This window comes from Pinus tabuliformis, chromosome 6 (assembly GCF_031772625.1).
Source record: "Pinus tabuliformis cultivar Carrire ecotype Pingquan chromosome 6, CPIR1, whole genome shotgun sequence".
Taxonomy (NCBI): Eukaryota; Viridiplantae; Streptophyta; class Pinopsida; order Pinales; family Pinaceae; genus Pinus; species Pinus tabuliformis.
This window is the reverse complement of record NC_142292.1, coordinates 1,712,533,495-1,712,559,122: the sequence shown is the minus strand read 5'-3', so window position 1 is coordinate 1,712,559,122 and position 25,628 is coordinate 1,712,533,495. Positions and strand designations below refer to the sequence as shown.

General features: G+C 37.3%; 1 protein-coding gene across 1 annotated transcript; it reads left to right on the top strand.

Annotated features, from left to right (window-relative positions):
• The first annotated feature begins 1,818 nt into the window (after positions 1–1,818).
• LOC149265598 (uncharacterized) lies at positions 1,819–2,982 on the top strand. The gene has a single exon (XM_089405147.1). The coding sequence runs from the start codon at positions 1,819–1,821 to the stop codon at positions 2,980–2,982; it is 1,164 nt and encodes a 387-aa protein (XP_089261273.1).
• Positions 2,983–25,628: the final 22,646 nt, after the last annotated feature.

The window sequence follows — 25,628 nt, the reverse complement described above, 5'->3', positions numbered from 1 at the left end:
AATTTACAGCGGAAGTAGAAGCCCTCCCCACTTTCTCTAGGCTACGCATCCCCTCCATCTCTCTGCCCAAAGAAGCCTTGGCTATTCAGGATTTCACCGCCCCTCCTCTCTTACCAGGCACCTTGGCTATTTCTGAGCACTCGCGAAATCCTGGCTTACAAACCCTAGGGCAGGGTTCGGGTTCTTTTCACTCCGCGGCGGGGCCGGACAAACCCCTGGTAGGATATCTTCCAAAACAAGACGATCAGACGCAGTATTATCTGCTCCCTTAGACACGAGGACTCCTCTACCTAGAAACTTCACTGGAATTGGCATCATTTCAGGGCATTTTGACAACATTAGGGTAAAAGGCCCTACGGCAGCAAGGGGTTCAGTCACACATGCGGTGGCGCAGACTGGCAGAATGACTGAAGGCACGAGCAGCAAACACAGAGGGGCATCCAAGAGGAAAAGGTGTCTCCTACAGAGCAACAGTGATATCTTCCTTAAACTTACCGAGGATACACCGTTTCTAGAGTCAATGGATTCAACAGAAAAAGTACTGGTGGGATGCGTCAGGGGAAGGCACTACAGTGTGGAGAGGCTGCAAAAATGGGCAATGGAAGTTTGGGGTCATCATCTGATGGAACCCCCTAGGGTTCAAACCTTTGTCAAGGGTTGGTTTGCCCTGAGATTCAAATGTCTCGCACATACAAACTGGGTCCTCTCCACTATTTGGCACATTGACCAGGCACCTGTCCTCCTCCGAAGGTGGACGCCGATGTTTGATCCTGAACAGGAAAGAGTGGAGGCTGGGCCTATCTGGGTGCATCTTCTAGGCCTTCCCTGTCATTTCTGGACAGAGCAGATTTTCAGGCAGATTGGGGATGCTATGGGATCTTATCTTACTTTTGATGACTCTTTTCAAACAACTGGAAGAATGGCTTATGCCAGGATTTTAGTGCACCTTGACCTCTCGGAAGGACTTCCTGAGTACATCAACATTCAATGGAGGAATGCTACGAGGCGGCAGATGTTGGACTATGAAGGGATACCCTTCAGGTGTAGGCGCTGCCACAAAGTGGGGCACCTATTCAAAGATTGCCCACTGAATGGGTGGAATCTCAGGAAGGCTGCTAGACAGGCTACTCAGGAATCTCAAGAGCAGGAGGCACAGTCTCATGGAGATCCAGCAAGGGAGGAACAGCCTAGGGCTTCTGAAGACATTCCTAGGAATGCCACTCCACGTTCTGAAGGAATGGCTGCATTATCTGGTCCTGGATTGAAGACTATGGAACCGGCTCAGAGCAACCCGAGGAAGCGTGGCAGGCCGCCTCATCGTCCTCCACCACCAGTTCCAGCTCCGGCCACGGTAGCCTCGGGAGACTCCAACACTTCGGGTATGAATTCCATTCACTTGACCCCCTCTCAATGCATTTCTGATATTAATAATAATACAATATCTGGGCTGTCATTGGGACCGGGAACTGTAAATTCGATGGCGGCCTCTGTTCAGATTACATGTGATATTGCTCCCCCTCACACTACTTCCCCCCCCACGCCCCCTTCCCTTTTTTGTACCCCTCCTCCGGCGCTCTCAGCCTCCTTGACTGCTCTTTCTGTACCTAGATACAATACTCGTTCTAGATCGAAGAATTCGGTACAGGATCAAGTCGGACTTGACATCATCCATCCCCCTCCCCCACCTAAGGCTCTCTGCGGCCGTCCCTCTGATGTTAAACATGCACAAGCACAAGCGGATGATGATATTGCTTTGGGCAAACAATACACCATACCTGGGGTCCTTAGAGCCAGAGAAGCCCCCTCCGAACCCCCTCCATGAAGATTTTATCCTTCAATTGTAGAGGGCTAGCTAGGCCTGATAAAAAACTAGCTCTACGTCGGTTAATCTCTGCCGACTCGCTGGATATTATCTTCCTACAGGAGACTTTAGGCTCTGTTGATGATATTACTCGCACTCTTGAGCATTCTCTTCCGGGATGGAAATTTTTGGGATTGGATGCCCAAGGCCGATCAGGAGGGCTCGCTTTGGGCATCAATTCTCGTTCTATCAAGTTTTTAAATAGCTGGGGAGGGGCTAGATTTATAGGGGCCGATGTACACTCAGCAGAGCTGGGAATGCTTTTCAGAATCATCAACATTTACGGGCCTTGCCAGAATCGGCCTGAGTACTGGGATCATCTTCTGAGATTGGAATTATTTTCGGTTGATAATTTGATTCTTGGAGGGGACCTTAATTTTTCCATAGGTCATTCAGAATCCTGGGGTCATCGTGCTCAGAGGGACACCCTCTCGGACTACTTCTCGTCCATTCTGGATTATCATCACCTGATCGATATTCCCTCTGCAAAGATACAAGCCACTTGGAGGAACAATCGAGTTGGTGAAAATGGTTTGGCTAGGAGACTGGACAGATTTTTAGTCAAAGAACAGGTTATGGATCTGGGATTCAACATAAGGCAATGGGTTGGCACAGGTGGACTCTCAGACCATCTGCCTATATATATGGAAATGGAAAGTGGTAGAGCTAGGCCGAAGGGTCTATTTAAATTCAGCTCAACCTGGCTCAAGGAAGCCTCGTTTATCAGCATGGTGACCGATTTCTGGAAAGCAAACCCTCCAGGGGAGAGGGGAAATGTAACAGCAGGATTTATCAATAACCTCACAGAGCTGAAGAAGATGTCCAAACTCTGGGCTCACCAAAAAAGAATACAAGATGATCAAACTCTGAGACAGATAGAGCTCGAGTTGGTTGATTTTGAAAATGTGTTGGGTGGTCTATATAGCTCAGAGGAGCATAAAGGTAAGATCACATCCCTCTACTCGACCCGTGGAAAAATTCTTAAGGAAAGGGAAGACATCTGGAGGTTGAGGAGCAGGGCTATTTGGATTCAGGAGGGGGATGCTAATACTAAGTTTTATCAAAAGTTTGCTAATGGGAGGAAAGCGATTAATACCATCTGGCAAATGCAGGACGAATAGGGAAGGACAGCAAACACATTCCCTCAGCTCGCTTCTCTAGCCAACTCTCATTTTAAGAAAGCCTACAGTGACCCCAGGGAAGCTAACTTGGCAGAAATTATCAGAGTTGCTCAACTTTTCCCCAGATTTGTGGAGCAAGAAGATGAAGATGAACTGATGCAAGAAGTAACATTAGAGGAGCTGGAGGCCATGTTAAAATGGTTTAAAAAGGACAAAAGCCCGGGACCTGATGGCTGGACCATCGAATTCTATCTGGCTTTTTTCGAATTGATTGGAGCGGATCTACTTCGAGTAGTTGAGGAGTCAAGAGCTTCGGGTCGTTTGGAAGCCGCCATAACCTCCACCTTTATTGCACTCATTCCGAAGTCTGATAATCCGACCACCTTTGATGAATTCCGTCCCATTTCGCTTTGTAACTGCTTGTATAAGATTATTGCCAAAATTATAGCAAACAGGTTGAAGCCAATCTTATCGAAGCACATCTTGCCTGAACAATTTGCTTTCCTTCAGGACAGGCAGATCCATGAGGCAATTGGGACAACACAGGAAGTATTACACTCGCTCCATAGCAAAAAAAGCAAAGGTATGATCATGAAGGTAGATTTATCTAAAGCTTTTGACAGAGTGAATTGGTTGTACTTAAGAATGCTTTTAACTCATCTTGGGTTCCCTTTCAATTTTATAAAATGGATTATGGGATGCATCACTAATATCCCATTTAGTGTCCTGGTCAATGGGAGTGCATCTCCATTCTTTTTTTCGGCTAGAGGACTGAGGCAAGGGTGTCCACTCTCACCGCTTCTATTTCTACTGATCATGGAGGGGCTCAGCAGGATAATCAAAGAGGAACACAGGAGAGGAAGATTAAAGGGTATAAAGATAACTGATGATTGCACGCTCACTCACTTAATTTTTGTGGACGACATTCTAATTTTTCTAAATGGAAGCATTGGAGATCTGAAAATCATCAGAGACATCTTTTCTTTATTTCAGAAAGCCACGGGGATGATAATTAATGATGGAAAATCTACTCTGACGGCCACAGCCTGCTCCCAGCATGAAATCCAATATGCTCTCCATCGATTCCACTTTGCACAGATTGGACTGGATGAGGGATTGAAATATCTGGGTTATAAGTTAAAACCCATTGGATACAAGATAGCGGATTGGACTTGGCTCATTGCCAAGTTGGAAAAGAGACTCAGCATATGGTATCTCAGATATTTATCTCAGGCTGGCCGACTCACTCTCATCAAGAGTGTCCTGGAAGCAACCCTGGTCTATTGGATGTCCCTGGCTTGGATTCCAAGAGGCATATTGTCAAGGATTCAAACACTCTGTTGCAGATTCTTATGGAGGGGTAGTCAACCAGGAAGAATCTTCGCCTGGGTCAAATGGGATGCCCTCACCCTTCCGAAAAAATGGGGAGGCTGGGGACTAAAAAAACTTGATGATTTTTCCTCAGCCCTGGCAGCGAAGCTAGGTTGGCAGATGGTCACATCAGACAGTTTGTGGACGAGAGTGGCTTACTCGAAATACATCACCCCTTTACAGACTTTGGATTGGATTAGGAGACCGGTTAGACTCAATGCCGGAATATCGATTATTTGGAAGGCAGTCCTGAAAGCCTTGGATCCCATTCGCACAGGTCTTACTTGGAGGATTCATTCGGGAAGCAGAGTGCGTATTGGAATCGACCCGTGGATTGGATGCGGGAACATGCATAGATTGCCTCCAGATCTACTAATGCACCTCGGAGAGCAAAATGTTACACACCTTGCTCATATAGCAGATGAGACAAACTCCACTTTCCTCTATCAAGCTTGGAAATCAGGCCTACAGCTCAACATTCCACCTCTTTGGCAGCAGCTCTGGAGGGACTATATACAGGCTCTCTCGGAGGCTCATATACGCATTACCGACGGAGAAGATGAGCTCATCTGGGCTTTGGCAAAAACGGGGAGATATTCTCCAAAGGAAGGATACTTAGTTCTAGCGGAGCCGAGGAAGCCCCAGATCCTTCATTCCTGGTGGAAACACCTCTGGAAGCTGAAGGCACCTCCCAGATCCAGATTATTAATGTGGTGCATTCTGAGAAATAAAATCCCCATAGGGGATAACCTGATGAAGCGTTCCTTCCATGGTCCTCACTGGTGTTATCTTTGCAACATTGATAGTGAATCTGCATCTCACCTGTTCTTGAAATGCCCTGAAGCCCGTAAGTTATGGGCCCTTGTGACAGCAGCCGCCCCCACACCTTGTGACTGGCAGGCGGACTCTCTGATAGAGGCCTGGAACTTGTGGTACTCCACAGTCACGCCCCACAAATTGAGGAACCTCCCCTTGCTGTTCTGCTGGGCTGTTTGGATAGCCCGCAATCTTTATATTTTTCAGAATACCCCTCCCAGGTGGCCTATAATAGCTGCTAAGATCAAGGCAGACTATGATCTCATCCCCGATGACCCCCCGCCCCCTCGCACAAGGAACATCACCCAGGAACTGATTGACCCCCACATGCCTTGGGCATATTTTGATGGGGCCGCACAGGAAGAAGGTTGTGGTGGGGGTGCTATTCTTCATTTATCAGAGAGGCACTCATACAGCTTGATCATGGGTTTAAGGAGGGGTACTAATAATTTTGCGGAACTATCAGCAGCCATGCACATTATTCGTTTTGCTTTGGAGAAGAATTGCCATGCTTTACAATTGTTTGGGGACTCTAAAATTGTTTGCGACTGGTTGAATAAAAGTTCTTATTGCTGGTCATTCTCATTGAGACACATACTAGATGAGACTTTAAGATTGATATCCAATTTTGACTATTTTACATGTAATCACATCTACAGGGAGCGGAACACAGATGCTGACCGCCTTTCCAAAGAAGCTGCGATCCGGGAGCCGGGCATCTGGTTGATCCGAGAACAGAATGAGGGAGCTCATTACCAATACTATCACCGGCCATTTATGGACATTATGGATTAGATTTAGGGCTCCTGATATCATATTTTTGTACATATTTCTTATCACTGTTACTGATCTGGTATGCGGCTATTTTTATGAATAGCACAGTACTTTGTTTTGAATATTATCTCCCTACGTGGATTAAGATAATATGTTTCTTTTTTTAGCCTGTTTCATTTTTCATGGATACTTTTCACAGTTTTGTTGGGCTATTACCTCCCTGCGTGGATACAGGTAACTAGCTTTGCTGCTTCTACGGAAGATGATAGACTATCTATAAAAATATTGGAATATGCGTATGCATCTACAAAATGTAATTTCTGTTCTTAATGAAATTACAAATTTTTCCATGGGAAAAAAAACAATATGGGGACTACATGGGCACAACAATATAATAAGGGGGTTGTACTAATAACAATAAGGGGTTACACTAATAGTATAGGGACCTAACAAACTATTCCCTCTCTTGATCAAGATAAGTTAGAGTAGTTAGCTCTAGATTAGCAATATTATAGTTATTTTTGTATTTTTCACATTGGATTAGACTACATTTAGGTTTAGGAAATCATATTAGAATGTATCTTTACGAGGAGAAAACCTTTAAGCGGCATCCAGGCCCACATATTGGTCAAAATCACCATCCCAAATGGATAAAGGTATAATTGGGGCCTTGACCAAGTGATCTCGCTAATGTTGGCATGATCATTTCCAAGCATCAATAGTACCTTAATAAATATATAGTGATATGTTATCATAATCAATATCTAAATCCCTAATTAACCTAATGGATTCCCCTTCTCTTTGATCCTAATGTTATCATAATCAATATCTAAATCCCTAATTAACCTAATGGATTTCCCCTTCTCTTTGATCCTCTCTTTCCTCACCCTATGGTTTCTTGATTTTTTCCAAAAATCAAGTGTCAAATCCACCCTTTGTCTCTCCTTGTTAGTGATGTGTGTGGTAATGCAATCTTCAATCCCCTTCCTTGAGCTATGTGTGGCAACATGAATTTTTTCATTTTCCATCTGTATGTCAACATAATTAGGATTTAAAAACATAATTAACCTAGTGCCTATCCCCCTCTCTTTGATCCTTTAGTTTGTCACCCAATATTTTTTTCTCTATTTTCCCCTAAAATAAAATGGTGATTCTACTCCCTTTTTATCCTTCATAGTTTTACGAGGGGTTGGGTGGTCTTCCATCCCCACCCTCATGTTGTGTGTGGTAGAAAAAATCTATTCATTTGTTACATTTTAGTAAATCTATTAGGGAGTCACTTATATTAACCCTTCCCTGTCCCAAGTGATGGTTCCATCTTTCCTCTTCTATCTAAATCTTTACTTATGCCTTCACCATAGGTAGTGTTGCATCTAGTTTCATTAAAATAAGAAGTATTTCCCTCTCCCTCTTTGGCCTTTGAACCAATTATTTTCCAAAGTAATACCCCTTTCTAATACTTACATCTCCATAATGAAGGTTATGTAAGTCAACACCATTAGCATGTCATATTATATAACCACTCACGAGCTTCCTTTCTAGCCTTGTCATTTTGCATGCATTCTAGGTGATACTGTAGTTTCCTCAAGTCTTAATCACTCGTAAGGCTACTGCATGTGACCTCCCAACCTCCTTACTAGGTTGATTCCCATCCCCTTATTGACGAAAAAAAAGGGATAATTTCCTTGAGCCTCAAAATGTGGAGAGAGATCTCACCCTTTTCCCAAAGAGTTCTACCTCTTGGGTGAGACTATCCAATCTTCTTCTATGGATCCTTTTAAAAAAGAGTGGAACATATTCCTTTATGCATGTCAGGAAACTCTCTCATTCGTTCACCAAGGTCCAAATAAGTCTTGGATCTTTCCCTTGATCATCCCCTTATCCTTGGATGCCCTAAGGATTAGCATTTTTGCAATGGTTCCACAAAATCTACTTTAAACATGAATCCAAACAATTTAAGTATATGTAAAACCACTTCGAAATCAACCTCATAGTTATTTTAACTTTAGTCAAGTAAATTTCCATGTCCTTCCCCAACCTTAGATATAGTTCCCTCCTTAGATAAGTTTCCATGCAAGAGTGCCCTCAAATGTGAGCTAAGTCCTTATAAAAATCACAACATAATTGGTATCCAAGTACACATCCCAACATACCTTCCAATTTAACAAGCATAGACCCTCATAATTCCCTAATGAAAAGCATACATTTTGGATTTCTCCTAATGACAAGGAAAAACATAAATATAAACAATTTCATAGTTACCTTTTTTACAAGTACTCTTCTCGATGATGGCATCCTGTCAATTGATATTTACCCCCAATTATATAAACAAGTATTCATGCCAAAAATGTAACAATGCCATACTATCTCATTTATGCAAAGTTTTAAGCATGAGTTTGGATAATAACCTCCCTTTTTCGTCTCAAGCATATTTCCTCAACCAAGTGTGGAATGTGGTTGTAGGGAACCACCCCCTAACAATAACATAATCCACTTTGGAGGATATTTAAGCTAAAACTCAAACCCTAAAATATACCAAAGTTTACTAAGTTTGGTAGTGTAAATAGTGAAGATCATCACTTCCCCTTGATACTTTTGCCATGGCCTATTTTAAGTTCATTGGAAGCAACAATATCTTAATCAAAATAATTTTGTGATTGCTAATAGGTGATGCATTTCATAGGTTCCTATTGGAAATGTTGTTTTCATTGATGTCAAAGACATGGGGAGACTACATATGTCCAAGATAAAGATTAGCAAATCGAGATTGTTGGAAATATTGTTTTTGTATTGTTGATGCCCAATATGGAGACTCTATCTTTGAAGAAAATTTTACTCTATTTTGATATATAAAATTGGATCATAATATACATGGTTGGAAAGCTTATTTTGAGACCTTTCTAATAGTATATGGCACTCCCTCTAACTCCACATGAATGAGGATATATGAAATATTTTGTGAGGATTACCCATCCAAAGTACAAGTAGGCCAGCCCAACCTGTTTTACAAGTTAACCCCATTAGTGAATGAAAAAACACTATAAATAAAGGGCATATGAGTTCATTTTTCCACAATCCCAGTAAGAATATATCTAAGGTAACAAAAGGAGCTAAGGAATAATTTTTCGAGTGATTCTTGGAATCTAAAGGTGGAAGCAAATTTGTGATTTATGGGGTGAACAAGAGATGTTGCCATGTTTTCTATAAGTTTTCTTATGGGATGTTTAAAAACATGAAACTTTGAGGATACAAACAGAATATCTCCATATAGATGTGGTTAAAATTTAAGGCCTTGGTTCATTATACTTTTAGAGATATTGACTAATGAAGTTATACTTAGTGAATGCTCATCAAATGAGTCATCTTAGAATTTTTCCTATAACTTTTATTCTAAGAAGTTTCAAAATATGAAACTTGGAGGATACAAATAGAAGATATTCATGTACATGTGTCTAAATTCTATAATTTGGTTCACTATAATTTCACAAATATGGTCTATGGAATTTAGGCTTCCGAAATTCTCTTCAAATCTACTTCAAATAGGTTAGCTTGGTATTTTCGCTATAACTTTCTTTTTGTGATGTTTTAGTCCGTGAAATATAAAAGAGATAAAAAAAGATATCTACTTGTGCATATGATATAAATTTCAGACCCTGATTCAGTGTAATTTCAAAGATATTGTCTAAGAAAGTTATGATTCCTGAATGGTCATGAAATCTACTTCAAATAGACTATGAAATCTAAAGGAGACAAAGAAGAAATCTCTAGGTACCTATGGTAGAAGTTTCAGAACTAGGTTTTCACAATTAGATACGTGGCATGTTGTGTAAGTTTGGTCTTGGGAAGAAGCCAAAAGCAACAAGTTTTTGGAGAAGTAGACTTGGTGAAGGAAGAAGTAGTAAGTAGACCTAGTAAAGGCATAAACAATTAATAGACTTAGGGAAGCCAGAAGCAACACACAAACTTGGTTAAAGAAGAAGCAACTAACAAACCTTGTGAAGAAGCAAGCTAAGTGAGTGAAGTAGATTGGTTCCTACGAATATTTGTAGTAAAGGGTGTTGGTGTCTCATGTATGTTGGTGCCTACAAAACAATAGAGGGGAATGGTATCTCTTGTAGGTTGGTGCCTACAAAGCATCAAAGGGTATCGATGTCTCATGTAGGTTGGTGCTTACAAATAAGTAGAGGGGATTAGTGTCTCCTATAGGTTGGTGCCTACAAGATCTTTCATATAAAGAAGTTTTATGGTTTTTTGTTAAGGGTTTCCATGTATATCTTGTGTTACTTGTTTAGTTTCTAAGATTGATGTTTTATGATGGTTGAATGACTTTAAATAAGTAAAAAATGTCATTATATTAATTAAAGCCCCCACCCACCCAATATAATGGTGAATCCAACAATTGGTGTTACAATAGGTTCTTTTAGAAGTAGTCTAGCCACTAGAAGGAAGATCTCAGAGGGACTGTGGCTATTCATGAGAATCTGATTAAAGGTCTTGTGATTGATGGATCAAACTGTTCCTTCTAGAAGAAAAGGATGAGGGTGTATCCAATGTATCTCAGTGTTGAAGCTAGAAAATCCATAATATATGGAAATAAAGTCAATAAGTATAATGCATAAGTCATGACTGCCATCTTGAGTGGCTTATCAAACTTAGAGTTAAATAGGGTGATTCATTTTGAAATAGAAAAATAAATGTGGGATGAGTTGCAAAACACCTATGAAGGAGGTGACATTGAATAAATTGAAAAAGGGAAGAATCTAAAGATGGATACTACATATAAACTAAGAATAGATAATTCAACTCAAAAGGAATAAATTCTTGAAGATTCAAATAAAGCATAAAATCTCAAAGGTTGTGATTGTTCCAACGATGTTTTAGATGCAAGAGAAGTGCAATCTATCTCAAGAGGATTTGGAAAATTCAAAGGTAAGTTGTTATCCAAATGTTTTAAGAGTGGTAGAATAGTTCGTTATTTTTCTTAATGTCCATATGCAAAATTAGAAGATAGTGATGATGAAGAATATATCCAAGCCATGAATGCTCAAGCTGTTGATCATCAAAATAAAGATTGATATTCAAAGGAAGAAGTTGAAGGTGAAGAAGATGCAAATGAAGTGCAATCCATAAGTATGCTATTATTTTATCGTAATTGTATAAGAATATGTCATCTTTCTTCTAGATGTCCACATGTAATTTTGGAAAATAGTAGTGATAAAGAAAAACATGAAGATAAGAGAAAATATTATGAGTATGAAAAGGAAATATGTGGATCATCATAAGAAAGTAATAGATATTATATGATAATGAAAAAAAGGAATTCCTACACATGACCATGGAGGCTCAATACATTGAGTAAGATAAATCATATTCAAAGGAATAAATGTTGATGGGAAGGTATATTTTGAGGGAGAACTTATCAATTCTTTAAAATAAAAATAATAATAATAATAAGGCTTAGAATAAAGAATAAAGAGCTAAATGATTTATTACAAAAATATGAAAAGAAAGATCATGATTTTGATGAAGCATCAATTATCCTCCTAAAGACATGACTAGAAGAGGCTAAGAAAATAGAGGATACATTGATAATCAACTGAAAAAAAAAAAAAAAAAAAAAAAAAGGCTATGAGAAGCTAGAAGCAGAGGTTGTATCCTTAAGAAAGGATCTAGAGAAGGCAAATGCTTAGTTGAATCTAAATTTAAAGTTTGTAAAAGGGATTGAATCATTAGATAACATTCTTATTTTCCAGGGATCTCCTCTTATTAGAATAGGTCTTGGATACAGTGAAAGTGTCAAGGGAGAATCAAGATAAATGTCATCGAAAAAGAAAAGCAAAAAGGAACCTGAAAGTTATGTTATTTTTTTCAAAAAGTCTACTAATGAAAACAACAAAAAGAAAAAAGGATAGGATCAACATAGATCTAATCCTGAAATCAAAGAAAGCAGCATCAAACAAAGAATTAAAGACTTGTCGAGACCCAAGAATGGATTCAAAAGAAAATTTTCACCAAGAAGGTCTTTTACTTCCAAGTATAAAATTCCATTTTATGGCTATTGCTTCTCATGTAGTAATTTTGGTCACAAGGCAATATATTCTAGATCATATGTAAGAAATAACTATATGAACAATATGATTAGGGGATCATATATGATCACAAAGAATGGTTGTGTGAGCAACAATACTAGAATTTTTAATGAGAATGATGTCATAAATTACAATTCATAAAGTTTGTAAAAGGGATTGAATCATTAGATAACATTCTTGTTTTCCAGGGATCTCCTCTTATTAGAATAGGTCTTGGATACAGTGAAAGTGTCAAGGGAGAATCAAGATAAATGTCATCGAAAAAGAAATGCAAAAAGGAACCTGAAAGTTATGTTATTTTTTTCAAAAAGTTTACTAATGAAAACAAAAACAAGAAAAAAGGATAGGATCAACATAGATCTAATCCTGAAATCAAAGAAAGCAGCATCAAACACAGAATTAAAGACTTGTCGAGACCCAAGAATGGATTCAAAAGAAAAATTTCACCAAGAAGGTCTTTTACTTCCAAGTATAAAATTCCATTTTATGGCTATTGCTTCTCATGTAGTAATTTTGGTCACAAGGCAATATATTCTAGATCATATGTAAGAAATAACTATATGAACAATATGATTAGGGGAGCATATATGATCACAAAGAATGGTTGTGTGAGCAACAATACTAGAATTTTTAATGAGAATGATGTCATAAATTACAATTCATCCCCCCCCACTTATTAGATCATTTTGAATATTTCAAGTGCAATAATTTTGGACACAAAGCTTGTGATAGTAGAAGCAGCACATTAAGGCCTCCAAATCAAAGTAGAGAAGAAGATATTGTTAGAAATAGAAATCAAAGAACAAAGGTATGGAGAAGGAAGCAAGAGAAGCATGAAGAATGTAGTATATCTCTATGTGTTCAAAACAAAGAAAGCCAATGGTATATAGAGAGTGGATGTTCACATCATATGATAGGACATAAAATCATATTTCTCTCTCTAAAGGAAGTCAAAAGTGGCAGTGTCACCACTGGAGATAATACATCATCCAAAATAATGGGCAAAGGAATTGTTAGCCTTCTAATGAAAAAGATAAAGCTAAAGATGTCATATTTGTTGAAGGTTTAAAGAATAATATTCTAAGTACAAGTCAAATGGTTGATAAAGGACATGAGGTCACATTTAATTCTAAAGGTTGCAAAATAAGAAAGGAAGGCAATGTATATGTCCTTGATAAAGGTAAAGGAGAATGTTGTTGTATGAGAGTGTTATATCTCTCATCTTATCAGTAAAATACAAGTGAGAAACTATAGCATCTCATACCACATTAAGAAGATGGTAACTTTTAAGAATGAGCTGCAAGAGAAGGATGATGAAATGGAAGGTTTGCATGATATGAATTAGCAATTGAAAGTGAAGTGAATGGTGAAATTCAATTGGAAAGAAAAGAAAAAGGGGTAGAGTTGCAAATAAGGAGAAGCACTAGTTAATGGGGAGCATCCTTGTGATGTCAAAAAATTTAAGTTGTAGACAAAAGGAAGCATAAGCCCAAGGGTAGAATATGCAAACATAAAGAATGACAGTAGATGGGGGGAGCAATTGAAGTTACTAAGAGAAGTTGCAGATAGAGGAAGAGTTGTAGTCACTAAGAGAAGTTGCAAATAGAGGAAAAGTTGCAAACACTGAGAAAATTTGTAGACATAAGAGAGTTACAAATAAGGAGAAGCACAAGTTTAGGGGGATCATCCCTTGCCATTAATGTCAAATGGGGAGAAGTTGCAGGCACAAGGAAAATTGCAGATAGGGGGAGTTCTTCAATATTATTACAGAATTGACTAAGGATTTCCATCAATGACCAAGGGTGATATTGTTGGAAATATTGTTGCCATTGATGTCAAAGACATGGGGAGACTACATATGTCCAAGATAAATATTGGAAAATGAAGATTGTTGGAAATATTGTTTTTGGACTTTTGATTCCCAATTTAGATACCCTATATTTGAAGGAACTTTTACTTTATTTTTATAGCTCAAATTGGAGCATAATATATATGGTTGGAAAGCTTATTTTGAGACATTCACAAGGGTATATGGCATTACTCTAACTCCATAGGAATGAGGAGATATGAAATATTTTGCCAGGATGGCCCATTCAAAGTACAAATAGGTTGACCTAATTGATTTTACAAGTCAGCCCCATAAGTGAATCTAAAAACACTATAAATAAAGGGAACATGAGTTCATTTGTACACAATCTATGTAAGAATATATATGAGGTCATAAGAGGAGTTGAGGAATAAGTTTTAGGGTGATTCTTGGAGTCTAAAGGTGGAAGAAAAAAATCCCATTTATGGGGTGAACGAGTCATCTTGGAATTTTCACTATAACTTTTTTTTGGTTGTGATGTTTCAAAATTTGAAACTTAGAGGATATAGATAGAATATATTTGTGTACATGTGGTTAAAGTTTCATACCATGGTTCATTATAATTTCAAAGATATGGTCTAAGGAAGTTAGGCTTCTTGAATGCTAATCAAATGAATCCTCTTGGCATTTTCGCTATCAATTTTCTTTTGGGATGTTTTAGAATATAAAACTTGGAGGGTACAGAGAGAATATCTTCATGTATCTCAAGTTAAAATTTCATAATTTGGTTCACTGCAATTTTAGAGATATGGTGCAAGGAATTTAGGCTTCCTGAATGCTCATCATATCCACTTTAAACAAGTCAGCTTGGTATTTTCGCTAAAACTTTATTTTTGTGATGTTTCGGTCTGTGAAATATTGAAGAGATGGAGAAGATATCCCATTGTACTTGTGGTAGAAATTTCAGACCTTTGTTTCACTATAATTTCAGAGATATGGTCTAAATAAATTGAGCTTCCTCAATGCTCAACAAATCTATTTCAAACAAACAGTGAAATATGGAGGAGACAAAGAAGATATCTCTAGGTGCATATGGTATAAATTTCAACACTATATTTGCATAATTGAATACATGATATGTTGTGAAAGTTTGTTCTTTATAAGAAACCAAAAGCAACAAATTTTGGGAGAGGTAAATTTGGTGAAGGAAGAAGCAATTAGTATACCTAGTGAAGGAAAAAGTAGCAAACATACTTGGTGAAAGAATAAACAACTAACAAACATTGTGAATAAGAAAGATAACTCAGTGAAATAGGTTGGTTATTATGAATATTCGTAGTAGATGGATTGGTGTCTCTAATAGGTTGGTGCCTATAAAGAAATAGAGAGGATTAGTGTCTCTTGTAGGGTGGTACCTACATAGCAACATAGGGAATTTGTGTCTCCTTTAGGTTGGTGCCTAAAAACTTAACAAAGGAGATTGGTGTCTCCTGCAAGTTGGTGCCTAAAATAAGCAAAGGGGATTGGTGTCTCCTACAAGTTGGTGCCTAAAATAAGCAAAGGGGATTGGTGTCTCCTGTAAGTTGGCTCCTACAAAGCAGTAGAGGGGGTTAGTGTCTCTTGTAGGTTGGTGCCTACAAAGCAACAAATGAGATTGATGTATCCTATAAGTTGGTGCCTACAAAGCAGTAGAGGGAATTCGTGTCTCTTATAAGTTGGTGCCTACAATATATTTCATATAAAAAGTTTTGTGGTCTTCTCATGTAAGGGCTTCCATGTATATCTTTTGTTACCTGTTTGGTTTATGTGATTGATGTTTAATGATGTTTGATTGACTTTAAATAAGTAAAAAATGTCATTATATTTATTCACCCCCTCCTCTCAGTATAATTGTGAATCCAACAGTTCCATCATCCTCCTAAAGGGTTGGTCCATGACCTCCATATATTAACAAGGTGATTCTTCTAACATTTTGAAATTCATGGACTAGATGATTCTAATATGTTCATAATTGTGGGCCTTGGGAAGAAGATAAGGAAGCTTGTTTAACCTTCATAAGTCAATGACACAAAGCTTTGTATGATTATATTAGAAATCCACAAACGCACTCTTTAAGACATTATATAAGGGTCCTAGTCCATGAAAGTAGAGCCAAAATGTATCTTGAGCATTCCAAATATACTAAAGAGGAAAGTTATCACCTCCTTTCTATTGAGAATGGTTACATTAAGGTTGTACTTATGGTAGAAATATAACCAAGGAAACACTAGACCAAAGTATCCAATAGAAATGGAACATGGGATGGGGTGTCATAAGTACCCCTACTTAAAACTAAGACTCAAATTGTTGTTCACATCAAAGAAAATTAACAACCTAATTCCTCTACCTTAAAGACTAGCATGTGATGCAATTACCACAAGGGGGTTATCCATGACACCAAATAATGTTTCATAATCAAACAATTAAATGTAGAAAAAGGCCAAACCATTCAACCCATTAAATCTAAAACAATTGTCACATTAGTAAATGTCAAGCTCAGAATATACAAGGACCCTAGGCCTGAATATGAAGCCCCTTCCAAGTCTTCCTACATGTTCCTAGTGTAGTCCTTTGGCAACCCGATGTATAACAACATTTAGAATTGTCATATCCACCATCAATACCAACCTACTCTCACCATAATATTAATAAAAACATTTGGTAATCCCACATGAGTTACCACTTCTAATAATGATGTAGTAGGAATTAATTCCATGGCTATCTAGTTGTAGCCCAAGCATGACCACCTTCAATTTCCTCAAAGGTCCCTACATAAAGAAATATTCAACTTCTTAGTGGATGCGTTCCTACATCATGTGTAGTTACAAACAAATGTGACCTCGACTTAGATTTGGAACCTCTAGCGCATATGAATGACCTAAGAGGGGGAAGTTGGGAAATGTTTATAGGATTGGGGCTATAAAAAGTCATGTAGAGTTTTGTGTAGTAGAAAGTGTTTATCTCCTCCAATTTATTTACTGATTTATGGTGGCATTTGAACCTGCATTAGCATTTGTCTTAAAAAGGACCTCCTTGCACCTATTCAACATTTGTACATCGATATTGCATTTCCTCCATGCATTTATTTGCCATTTAGCCTTTAACCCTACAACAACCTCCCTGTAACTATTGGCATTTTCACCCTTTGAATGAATTGTAAGTGTAATTGTACTTCTCTAATGGTGGTGGTGCATTCTCTTGGTTTCTTCTTGAACAAACTCTTCTTTTCAAAAACATTGGAAGGTTACTAGTGGAGTACCTCCCCTTAAATCATCTTAAAGTTTTTAGTAAGTTACTAGGTGGATTTCTTAGGTTTTGTAGTAGAACATCCTAGATAACACCTTAGATCTACATACATCTCTATAAGGGAATCCTAATTGACCCTATATGCCTAACAAAAAATATAATAGGCACTAGTCTTCTCCTTTTTAGTTAATCATATTTTATAAAACCAAATTTCATTTTATGTTTCAGGGAAAATATAGGGTTTTGGTCAGCTTGCATTTTATTTTCAACCATAAAAAACCCCCACATATCTAGGATTTTCTTGCATATTTTTGACCTAAAATCATCTTGTTGCATAGATTATGCTTTACTAATTTATATAATTACAACAAGAGCTATATGTTGTATTTTAGTTAATTGTTATATGCCTTATAATTTTTAAATTTAAAAGAGTTAATCAAACTTTAGATATATTCATTGTTTTATACATATTTTCGATTGTTTTATAACTCATATTCATGGCTAAATTATATTTCTATTGTAATTTGTTTACCTATGTAATTTCCTATCTTTTATGCAATATTTATAGAAACCATTGGTAATTTTCATATTTGAGTGGTTTGAGGATTGTTTTGCAAGAAATTACTACTTGATGAAGCCCCTAAATCAGTCTTAGAACACTTTAAACCAAATCTTGAGTTTATTTTGAGTAACTACCTTATCGTCGACTTGATTGATATATCTCTTGTTTGGTGAATTGGGTAGTTACTTAGAAGGATTTAGAATTGATTGTATTTCCTTAGGAGTCCTAAGCCCTATTAAGGAAGCCTTCATTGTGTTGGATTTATTCTTCACTAAACGAGGGAGCTTGATGCTAAGGTGACAATGTAACACTTCAATTGTTCCACGAATACTTGGCACCTTGTGAAGGCTCCACACTAAGGTGCTATATTTTGTGATAATAGTGATAACATCAATGATAATAATCGAGCTAGTATTGGAGAATAAAATATTTATTCTAGTAGTTTGGTAGATGTGGGCACTCTTCCTCCTCTTCATAATAGATTTTTCATTCAATTCGCTTTACTATATGGTTAAAGGATTTCAATTGATTTTGTTGTTGTTCAATTTTCTCCATTTGGATAGGAAAAAAACTCAATTAATCTATTTTTGTAATGTCTTTCCTATTTAATGATAGGTATATTTTGCATGAATAACAACTATTAATTCATGGGTGCTTGCTTCAAATCAAAATTTAGGTTGCAATTCTTAGATTTATGGTAAATAAAACTTATACAAACATATTTCTACGTCGTTAACTAATAAAGTAGACATGGATTATTATGATTGTTATTGTTACTCTATCCAAACTGGGGGCAAACAAATTGATATTCTAAAAAATGATATTATTTCCATTATGAATAGACAATGCTAAATATATCACTATTTGGAACATAATTTGGAATGGAAATACAATGACATTGTTGTAATATAAAGATCCACATCTTGGTAATTCCTTGCTTGATTTGTTTTAAATCAAGATAATTCAATGTCATCTACAATTCTTCAATTAGGAATGAAATAAAGAAATAATTGTTTCACCCCAAAAGGCCTAGGCCTGTAAGCTAGGTGATTGAAATGAAGTGGAAGGCTCCATCATTTTAGTTGGTAAAAAGGGAAATAACTCAGGGGACTTCACTTCATGTTTATCAATGGTAGATAAGATACACTAAACAAGTGGTTCTATGTTCTACATTATATAGCATATGTTGGGATTCCTTGTCATATCGAGATAGAACTCAAGCTCTCGATTGCTACATAGATGTTGTAGCATTCCACATCGTCAAAGTTAAGGTGATACACACACCCCTCATGTATCTCATTAAGTTATCATTAACACTTTCAAATGAAATATTTTTCTATTTCTCATACCTACTAAAATTGTATTACCACCCAATCTTCATTGATATGTATATGGGCATGTGAAATATGGTGAATTGAGCTATATAAATGCTCAACTATTTTGAGAAAATTATTAGAAATGATGAATGATCTTTGGAAGTCAAAGTGGGTGAGTATTTAAGCATGCTTGTCGTCGATATCATCACACCCACATAATATAACAATAGTTATATAAAGGGAAAACTAATATTTGAACAATTTAACTTGTTGTAACATATTTCCACATTGTTAAGAAGACTTTATCGCTTTTGGCATCAAGTACCTTTCCCTTGAATTTAATTTTTAGAAACAAACTTATATTTACACTCATCATCATAACAAACAATTTATTCCCTTTTGCCATTAGCTCCCATTTTTAAATCCATTATCTATAAATGGCATGGGGATATTGGGTCATAAGCCAACAAATTTTTTGTATGTCCAAGAGCTCAAGCTTTCATCAAAGACTTTTTGTGGTCATTATTTCATTATATTGTCCACACTTTATTGAATTCAGGTTTTGGAGTACATTTTTCTTAAAGCCCAAACAAGTATGACTACTCCTCACTTCTTTATTGCTAGTGGCTTTATTGTTAAATAAAGTTTTGCGTGTCAAGTCAAAGAATGATAATGGTGTTAGATCATGGCAGTAGGAAAGAGGGAAAAGAAGTGTGCATGCAAGTCACCACATTGAGGAAACTTCAAGGTATCAATTGCAATGAGGAATTGGGAGCTCAAAGAAAGAAGCATAGGTTATCAGGTGTGTTAGAAAGGTGGGCAAAATAGAAGTTGTTAGGATTATTTAAAGGCATACAATGTAGAGGATGTTAGTAGTGCTAGAAGAGGTCAAGTTTAAATGAATGTTAGTTAACGCACTTTGGAATATTATCACGCCAATTAATGAAGTGGGAACACTAAAACAATGAAAAAAATTTCTTAATTTTGAAACTTCAACACATATTTAACATATATCACTATCCATAAAGAGATAATTAGTCATATTATGCCCACACACACACACACACATTATAAAATAAATCTTATCAACTACTAACATTACTTTAATACCTACTTAGAACATACTTCTAGTATTATAAATAATACCAACATCCAAAATAGGATCATCTAAGTAACAAATCGTATTTATCATAGTTTCTGTTGAATAATTCAGATATTTAGAATAACAGAGAAAGAAAAACAATGTTTAAACACATAAACAGAAGAGACACATCACCATTTGGTACACCACATGAATCCTGTGAAAGGTCCTTGTATTATTGATGCTCCAGTACTTTGAAAAATACAATATGCAAAAGAAATTACATTTGGAAATCAACCCTTAATACTTCAAACAATGAAGTATTTATACTGATAATTACAAAAATCCTTTACAAAATCGTTGTCAAACTGATAGTGTATTATTAGCCTAATTACAAACAATATGATCTAATCCTGGCAGACAAATAGGCCATGTAGACAGCTAAAAAGAAAGGTGGCCCTGTTTTGATGGTTTCAGTTGCTGAGTCAACCCGAAACTGTGTTGCGTTGTTGAACTGACTGTTGTGTTGGCTGATGTGTTGGTCGTTATCTTACTGCTCCCAAATTACCTTTTTAATCTAGTAAATCGACCAGTTCTTCCCATCTCTTTTCATCTGGTATGGTCAATTTTGTTACCTTGCGGTAAATTTCATCTACCTCTGTGTATTTGGCAAAAGTCGGCTTCATAGATAAAATGTGTTTTACCTCATTCTGTATGTAGAAATCATTTGACATGGTTTCCAAAAATGCCCTTGATGTCATACTACCCTTTATTCCACTGACCTTGATGCTGCTTCTGGCCATTTCTTTCATCTTCAAGACATAGTCTTCCTAAGTGATTAATTTGTCATTTATTACATAAATGTTGGGCAATCCTTTCTGGATCAATGCTTCAATTCTGTTAGTGAACCTGTTTACTTGTAGCTCCAAGGTTTCACATCTTTCTTCCAACTGATCAATAAGGTTCCTCTTTGTCAAGACTTTCTTGACTTCCAAAATAGTAGCAGTTCTATCGTTGATTCCTACTTCTTCAAGTTCATATTTGGACTTAGAATTCAAGAACCTGATAATGTTGGAGGCTTCTGTGGGCATCTCTCCAAGATTCTCTCTTCCCTGCACAATAGTTTATGTAGCCTTTTCTATCAACTCTTTCTACTCAAAGATGATTTGGATAGAAGGCCAAATCTCATTCATAGAGTCTAGTATATTCATCCAAATGGTTTCCTTGGCTTGGGCCAAGGTCTGACCAATTGAAGTGTCCCTTTCCACCTTCTGCAACTTCTCCAATAATCTCTGTGATTTCTGCATTTCAGTGACACGAGCAGCTTCAACTTTGGCCTTTTGTACTTCTAAATATTTGAGCTGATCTTGCAAAGTCTTGATTTCTTTTGACTGGAGTGACATGTTCTCCAGTGTCTTGGTCACCTGTTCAGCACTTGCAGTATGAGTAGAAGAAGTGGCTGCAGTGGCTATTCCTGTAGCTGGAAGCTGAGAAATGGGTATGGCATCCAAGGGAATAATGGCCATCTTCTGACTTTCTTCTTTCTCCTTTATCATTTTCTCCATCTCTGCCTCCATCTGCCTAATCTGTATGTTCTGGTCTATGATCAACTTCATCATGTCAACCTTCTGTGCTTCATTTTCTTCAATGTCCTTGGTCAATGGATCCTCTGTGGCTAGCAACTTAAGTTGTTTTCTCAAGGTTGCAATGTCCAAATTCTTCTTTTTAATAATCTCCTCAGCAACATTGACATCTTTAGGGTCATACCCTATCTTTAGTACCAAATCTTCCAAATATTTGATCCTATTATCCTTTGCCAAGGAGGACACTTTCTCCATTTTCAACTGTGACTGAACATTGGCAAATGAAACCTGCAATTTAGATAGTGACATAACAGTGTTAGTTAAAGTAGAAGATATCATTTCACCAATTTGCTTGTGCATCTCCATTTGATCAATGGGATGAATGTCTTTAGTACTGAACTCAAATGTGGTGCTCTTGTAGTCTGTTGTTGTCTTTGGTTGTGGAACTTGGGCCTCAAGGAAGGCCATATGCATTTTTCCATGCTCTGTGTCAAAGACTGACAACAACCTACTATGTGAGTTGGAGGTCTGCTTCCAAAACTAATTATAAGTATTGTTTTTTAGAATCTCATTTCTGAGCTTAATCTCCATGTACCTGTCAAAAATTGTCTTCTCTTTTTCTATTTGGACATTCTGTGACTCTAGCTCAGTTTCCTTCTGACCTTGTGATGATGAAGGTCCAGTAGGAGATGTTGTGAATTTTTGGTTGCAGGTGGTGAATCTGTGATTATGATGGTTGCCTGCTCTTCTATTTCTTTGTCCACCTCTACTCTAGGAATCAACTTTTTCCTCTTACTGTAACTGATCCTAAACTCTTTGGCTTCACTCCCAATTGTTGATGAAGATCCTTCCTCCCTCTGTCTTTTGCTTGATTTTTCTTGGGGAGTGGGAGTCTGCAAACTGGAAGTGGAAAAGAGTTGTTCTTCAGCTTCCTGTAAGGTGTTTTTTGTCCATTCCAACTAATTAGCATACTGCTCTATTTCAGGTCTTGAAGTATGAATGTAAGGAGTGCTTTTATTCTCCACTATGAGCTTTGAAATAATGCCACAAGGGTCATAAGACCAAGTAAAACTTAGACTGAACTTCATTTCTTTAAGCATATTATCAGCTTCTTCACCTATTGTCCTAGTATTACATACAAATGGGCCCACCTGTGTCTTTATTATAAACTGTGATTTCTTCTTGGCCACTACAAAATGGATGTCATCTGAATTCAACATTTGTCTAATATACTCCAGGGCAAAAATCCTCATGGGGAGGTATTTGGGGAGTTTTTATGGTGCCAATTCACAACCATACACCTTGATCTCTATGTAATTTTGGTATAAATACCAATCCCCAATCTTTGCTTGATCTGTTAGGTGCAAAATTCTCTTGACTTCTTCACTGATTCTGGGCTGAATTGCACTGTTAAGGATGTTCATGGAAGGATGAACAAAATCTTCAATGAACTACTTATAAGAAAACTCTTGTTGTTCTTTCATGACCAATGATGTCCAAAAGATCACTGGTTGTTGATTTCCTGCATCATCAAGCTTCTGCATTGCAAAACTGAATTTGTCTACCTGATAGTAGAGGAACATATAAATCAAAATGGAGGTGTAATTAAACACCTGTTCTGTGGGAAACTTTATGAATTGTTCATGAATACTATTAGCCAAGAATTGACTGAAATTAAACACAATGGAAGGCTTGTTTCCTGTAGAAAATATGGAGAGGAATCCTAAAATGGGCTCATCTACCCACTATTAAAAAAAAACCTAAAATATAGGAAATCATGGATATAATTTGTTTAGCTTGATTAGGGAAGATGGAGGAAGGATATGGAGGATTTTTTTGGGTAACTCGTCATTCTCAGGGAAGAATATTTCAAAGATTTTAGCTTTGGTAGTGAAATCTAGCTTTTGATAAAGTTGGGTGAGGGCTTCTAAGGAGAAAGGAGTATTATTTTCCTAGTTGGAGCGAGCATCATTTGGTCAATAGATTGGGCAGTAATTGTGAAGAGAATGTCACCTAAGGGGGCCATGATAGCTCTTTGAGTAGGGACATAACATGCTTGACACCTTCTAGTAAACTCAAGGGCTTGGAATGTCAAGGGAAAATGTAATGGGGAAGATTGGACTCCCAGAGCCCAATTTCATCGGTTTTATCTGCATGTTTGTCTTCTAACCAACAATATAATTCAAGAAAATCACAGTCACATTGGGTTTCATTAATCTTGTAATCCCTGTCGGCTAGAGGGATATGATCTAAGTCTACAGAAGGGGGAATCAAAGGATTAACAGGTTTGTCTTGGATTTTGGTCTTCGAAGGCATGACTATAACAATCAAAAAACAAGAGGAATTGACAGAAGAGCTTACCAGGGAAAATGTTTGGGTAATGAACTGTTAGGTGAAAGAAATAGGGAATTGTCAGTTCCTGTGTTGGTCTGGTCACGGAATGGCTTTGAGAGTGATCGTTGTGCAAAGTTGTAAGTTTACAGAGTATAAGGAGTTAAAAGGGAGGAGAGTGATGGGTTCATGAGCTTTTTAAACACTTTTGCGAGCATTCCGTTGAAAATGGAGTGGGACCGTTAGGCCTGAACGGTTACCCGGGAATTACAATTTTAATGCTAAACAATCATTTGCTAGGAATGCATTTAATTGGCTAATGGCCAGGCAACGTGGTGGGAGGAGAATGATCGAGGAAATCGTGGTGGGGCGCGATAAAGCAGGTGAGGGGATGGTGGTTTAAGAGGGGGTAGTAAGCAGTGGGGGGGGTGTGAAATTGCGATAGGGTGACACATAGGGGATGGGCCCCAATGGGAGAAACAACTTTTCAGACCCACCCCCCCCAAAGCGGTAAAGGCAGGATGGGATGGAGAGGGGGGGCCGAAGGTGGATGAGGACCATGGATGCTGAGCGGGAAAAGATCTTGATGCCTCTGACCGTGCAGTTGATTAACCATATGCGACAAAGAAGATTTGTATGTTTGCGCTTTTACATTTTGCTTGTTGGACTTAGGATAAAGGTTAATAATAAAACATATGAAAACACTTTATTCCATTGTGCCCATTTTGCCTTTTCCCATATCCTTAAAACTTAGGATAAAAATGACATAATCATATAGTTGTAAAATCATCTAATTTACCTACCCATAACTAAACTAGCATTTTTATTCTTCAAAAGGGTACACTTAGACTAGAAAACCCACTTTTTTTTTTTTTTTTTTTTACAGAATGAAAAACTATCTAACGTATCCCTTATTTCTCCTATTGATTCAGATTAAACAATTGAATCAATGTCATTTTCTACCTAACTACTGATTTACCCAGATTGGACTGTTGGGAAAATCTTTATTCTCTAACCTAATTTATAGAAATTTAAACAAGTTTAACCATGATTACACTGTATGATTAAACCAAAAGCTAGTGATTGTGGCATTTTGAACAAGCTGCACACAACCATTTTTTTAACAATAATGAAGAAAACTATCTATTAGTAATGGCCAAAACCTTGCGGATGTGGCACTCAACGACTTTTCCATGTGTTGATGTTGTAATGGTTTTGGGGGAGTTTGGATCCATCACGTTGAAATGTGGTGTCATATGCAGTTTGTGCACAGATCTAAGATTTTTTGCTACTCAAATTTGCTTACTTTTCAGCAACCATCATGAGGGTTTTGGGGTTTTTTTATTAGCTATGTGCTTTATGTAGGCACAATGAGCACCCCAAATAAATTTGTGAAGAAAACATAATCAAACTCTTCTTTGGATCTGGGGTTTCTCTCCTCAACGAAAAAGAATGTGGTATTCTTGAAGGAAAACAAGTTAAAGTTGTCATCGCTGCACTATTCACCTTGCGAATGTGGCACTCGACGACTTTCTTGCATGTCGATGTTGTATTAGTTTTAAGGGAGTTTGGATCCATCACGCTAAAGTGTGGTGTCAAATGAAATTTGTGCACAAATTTGAGCTTTTTGT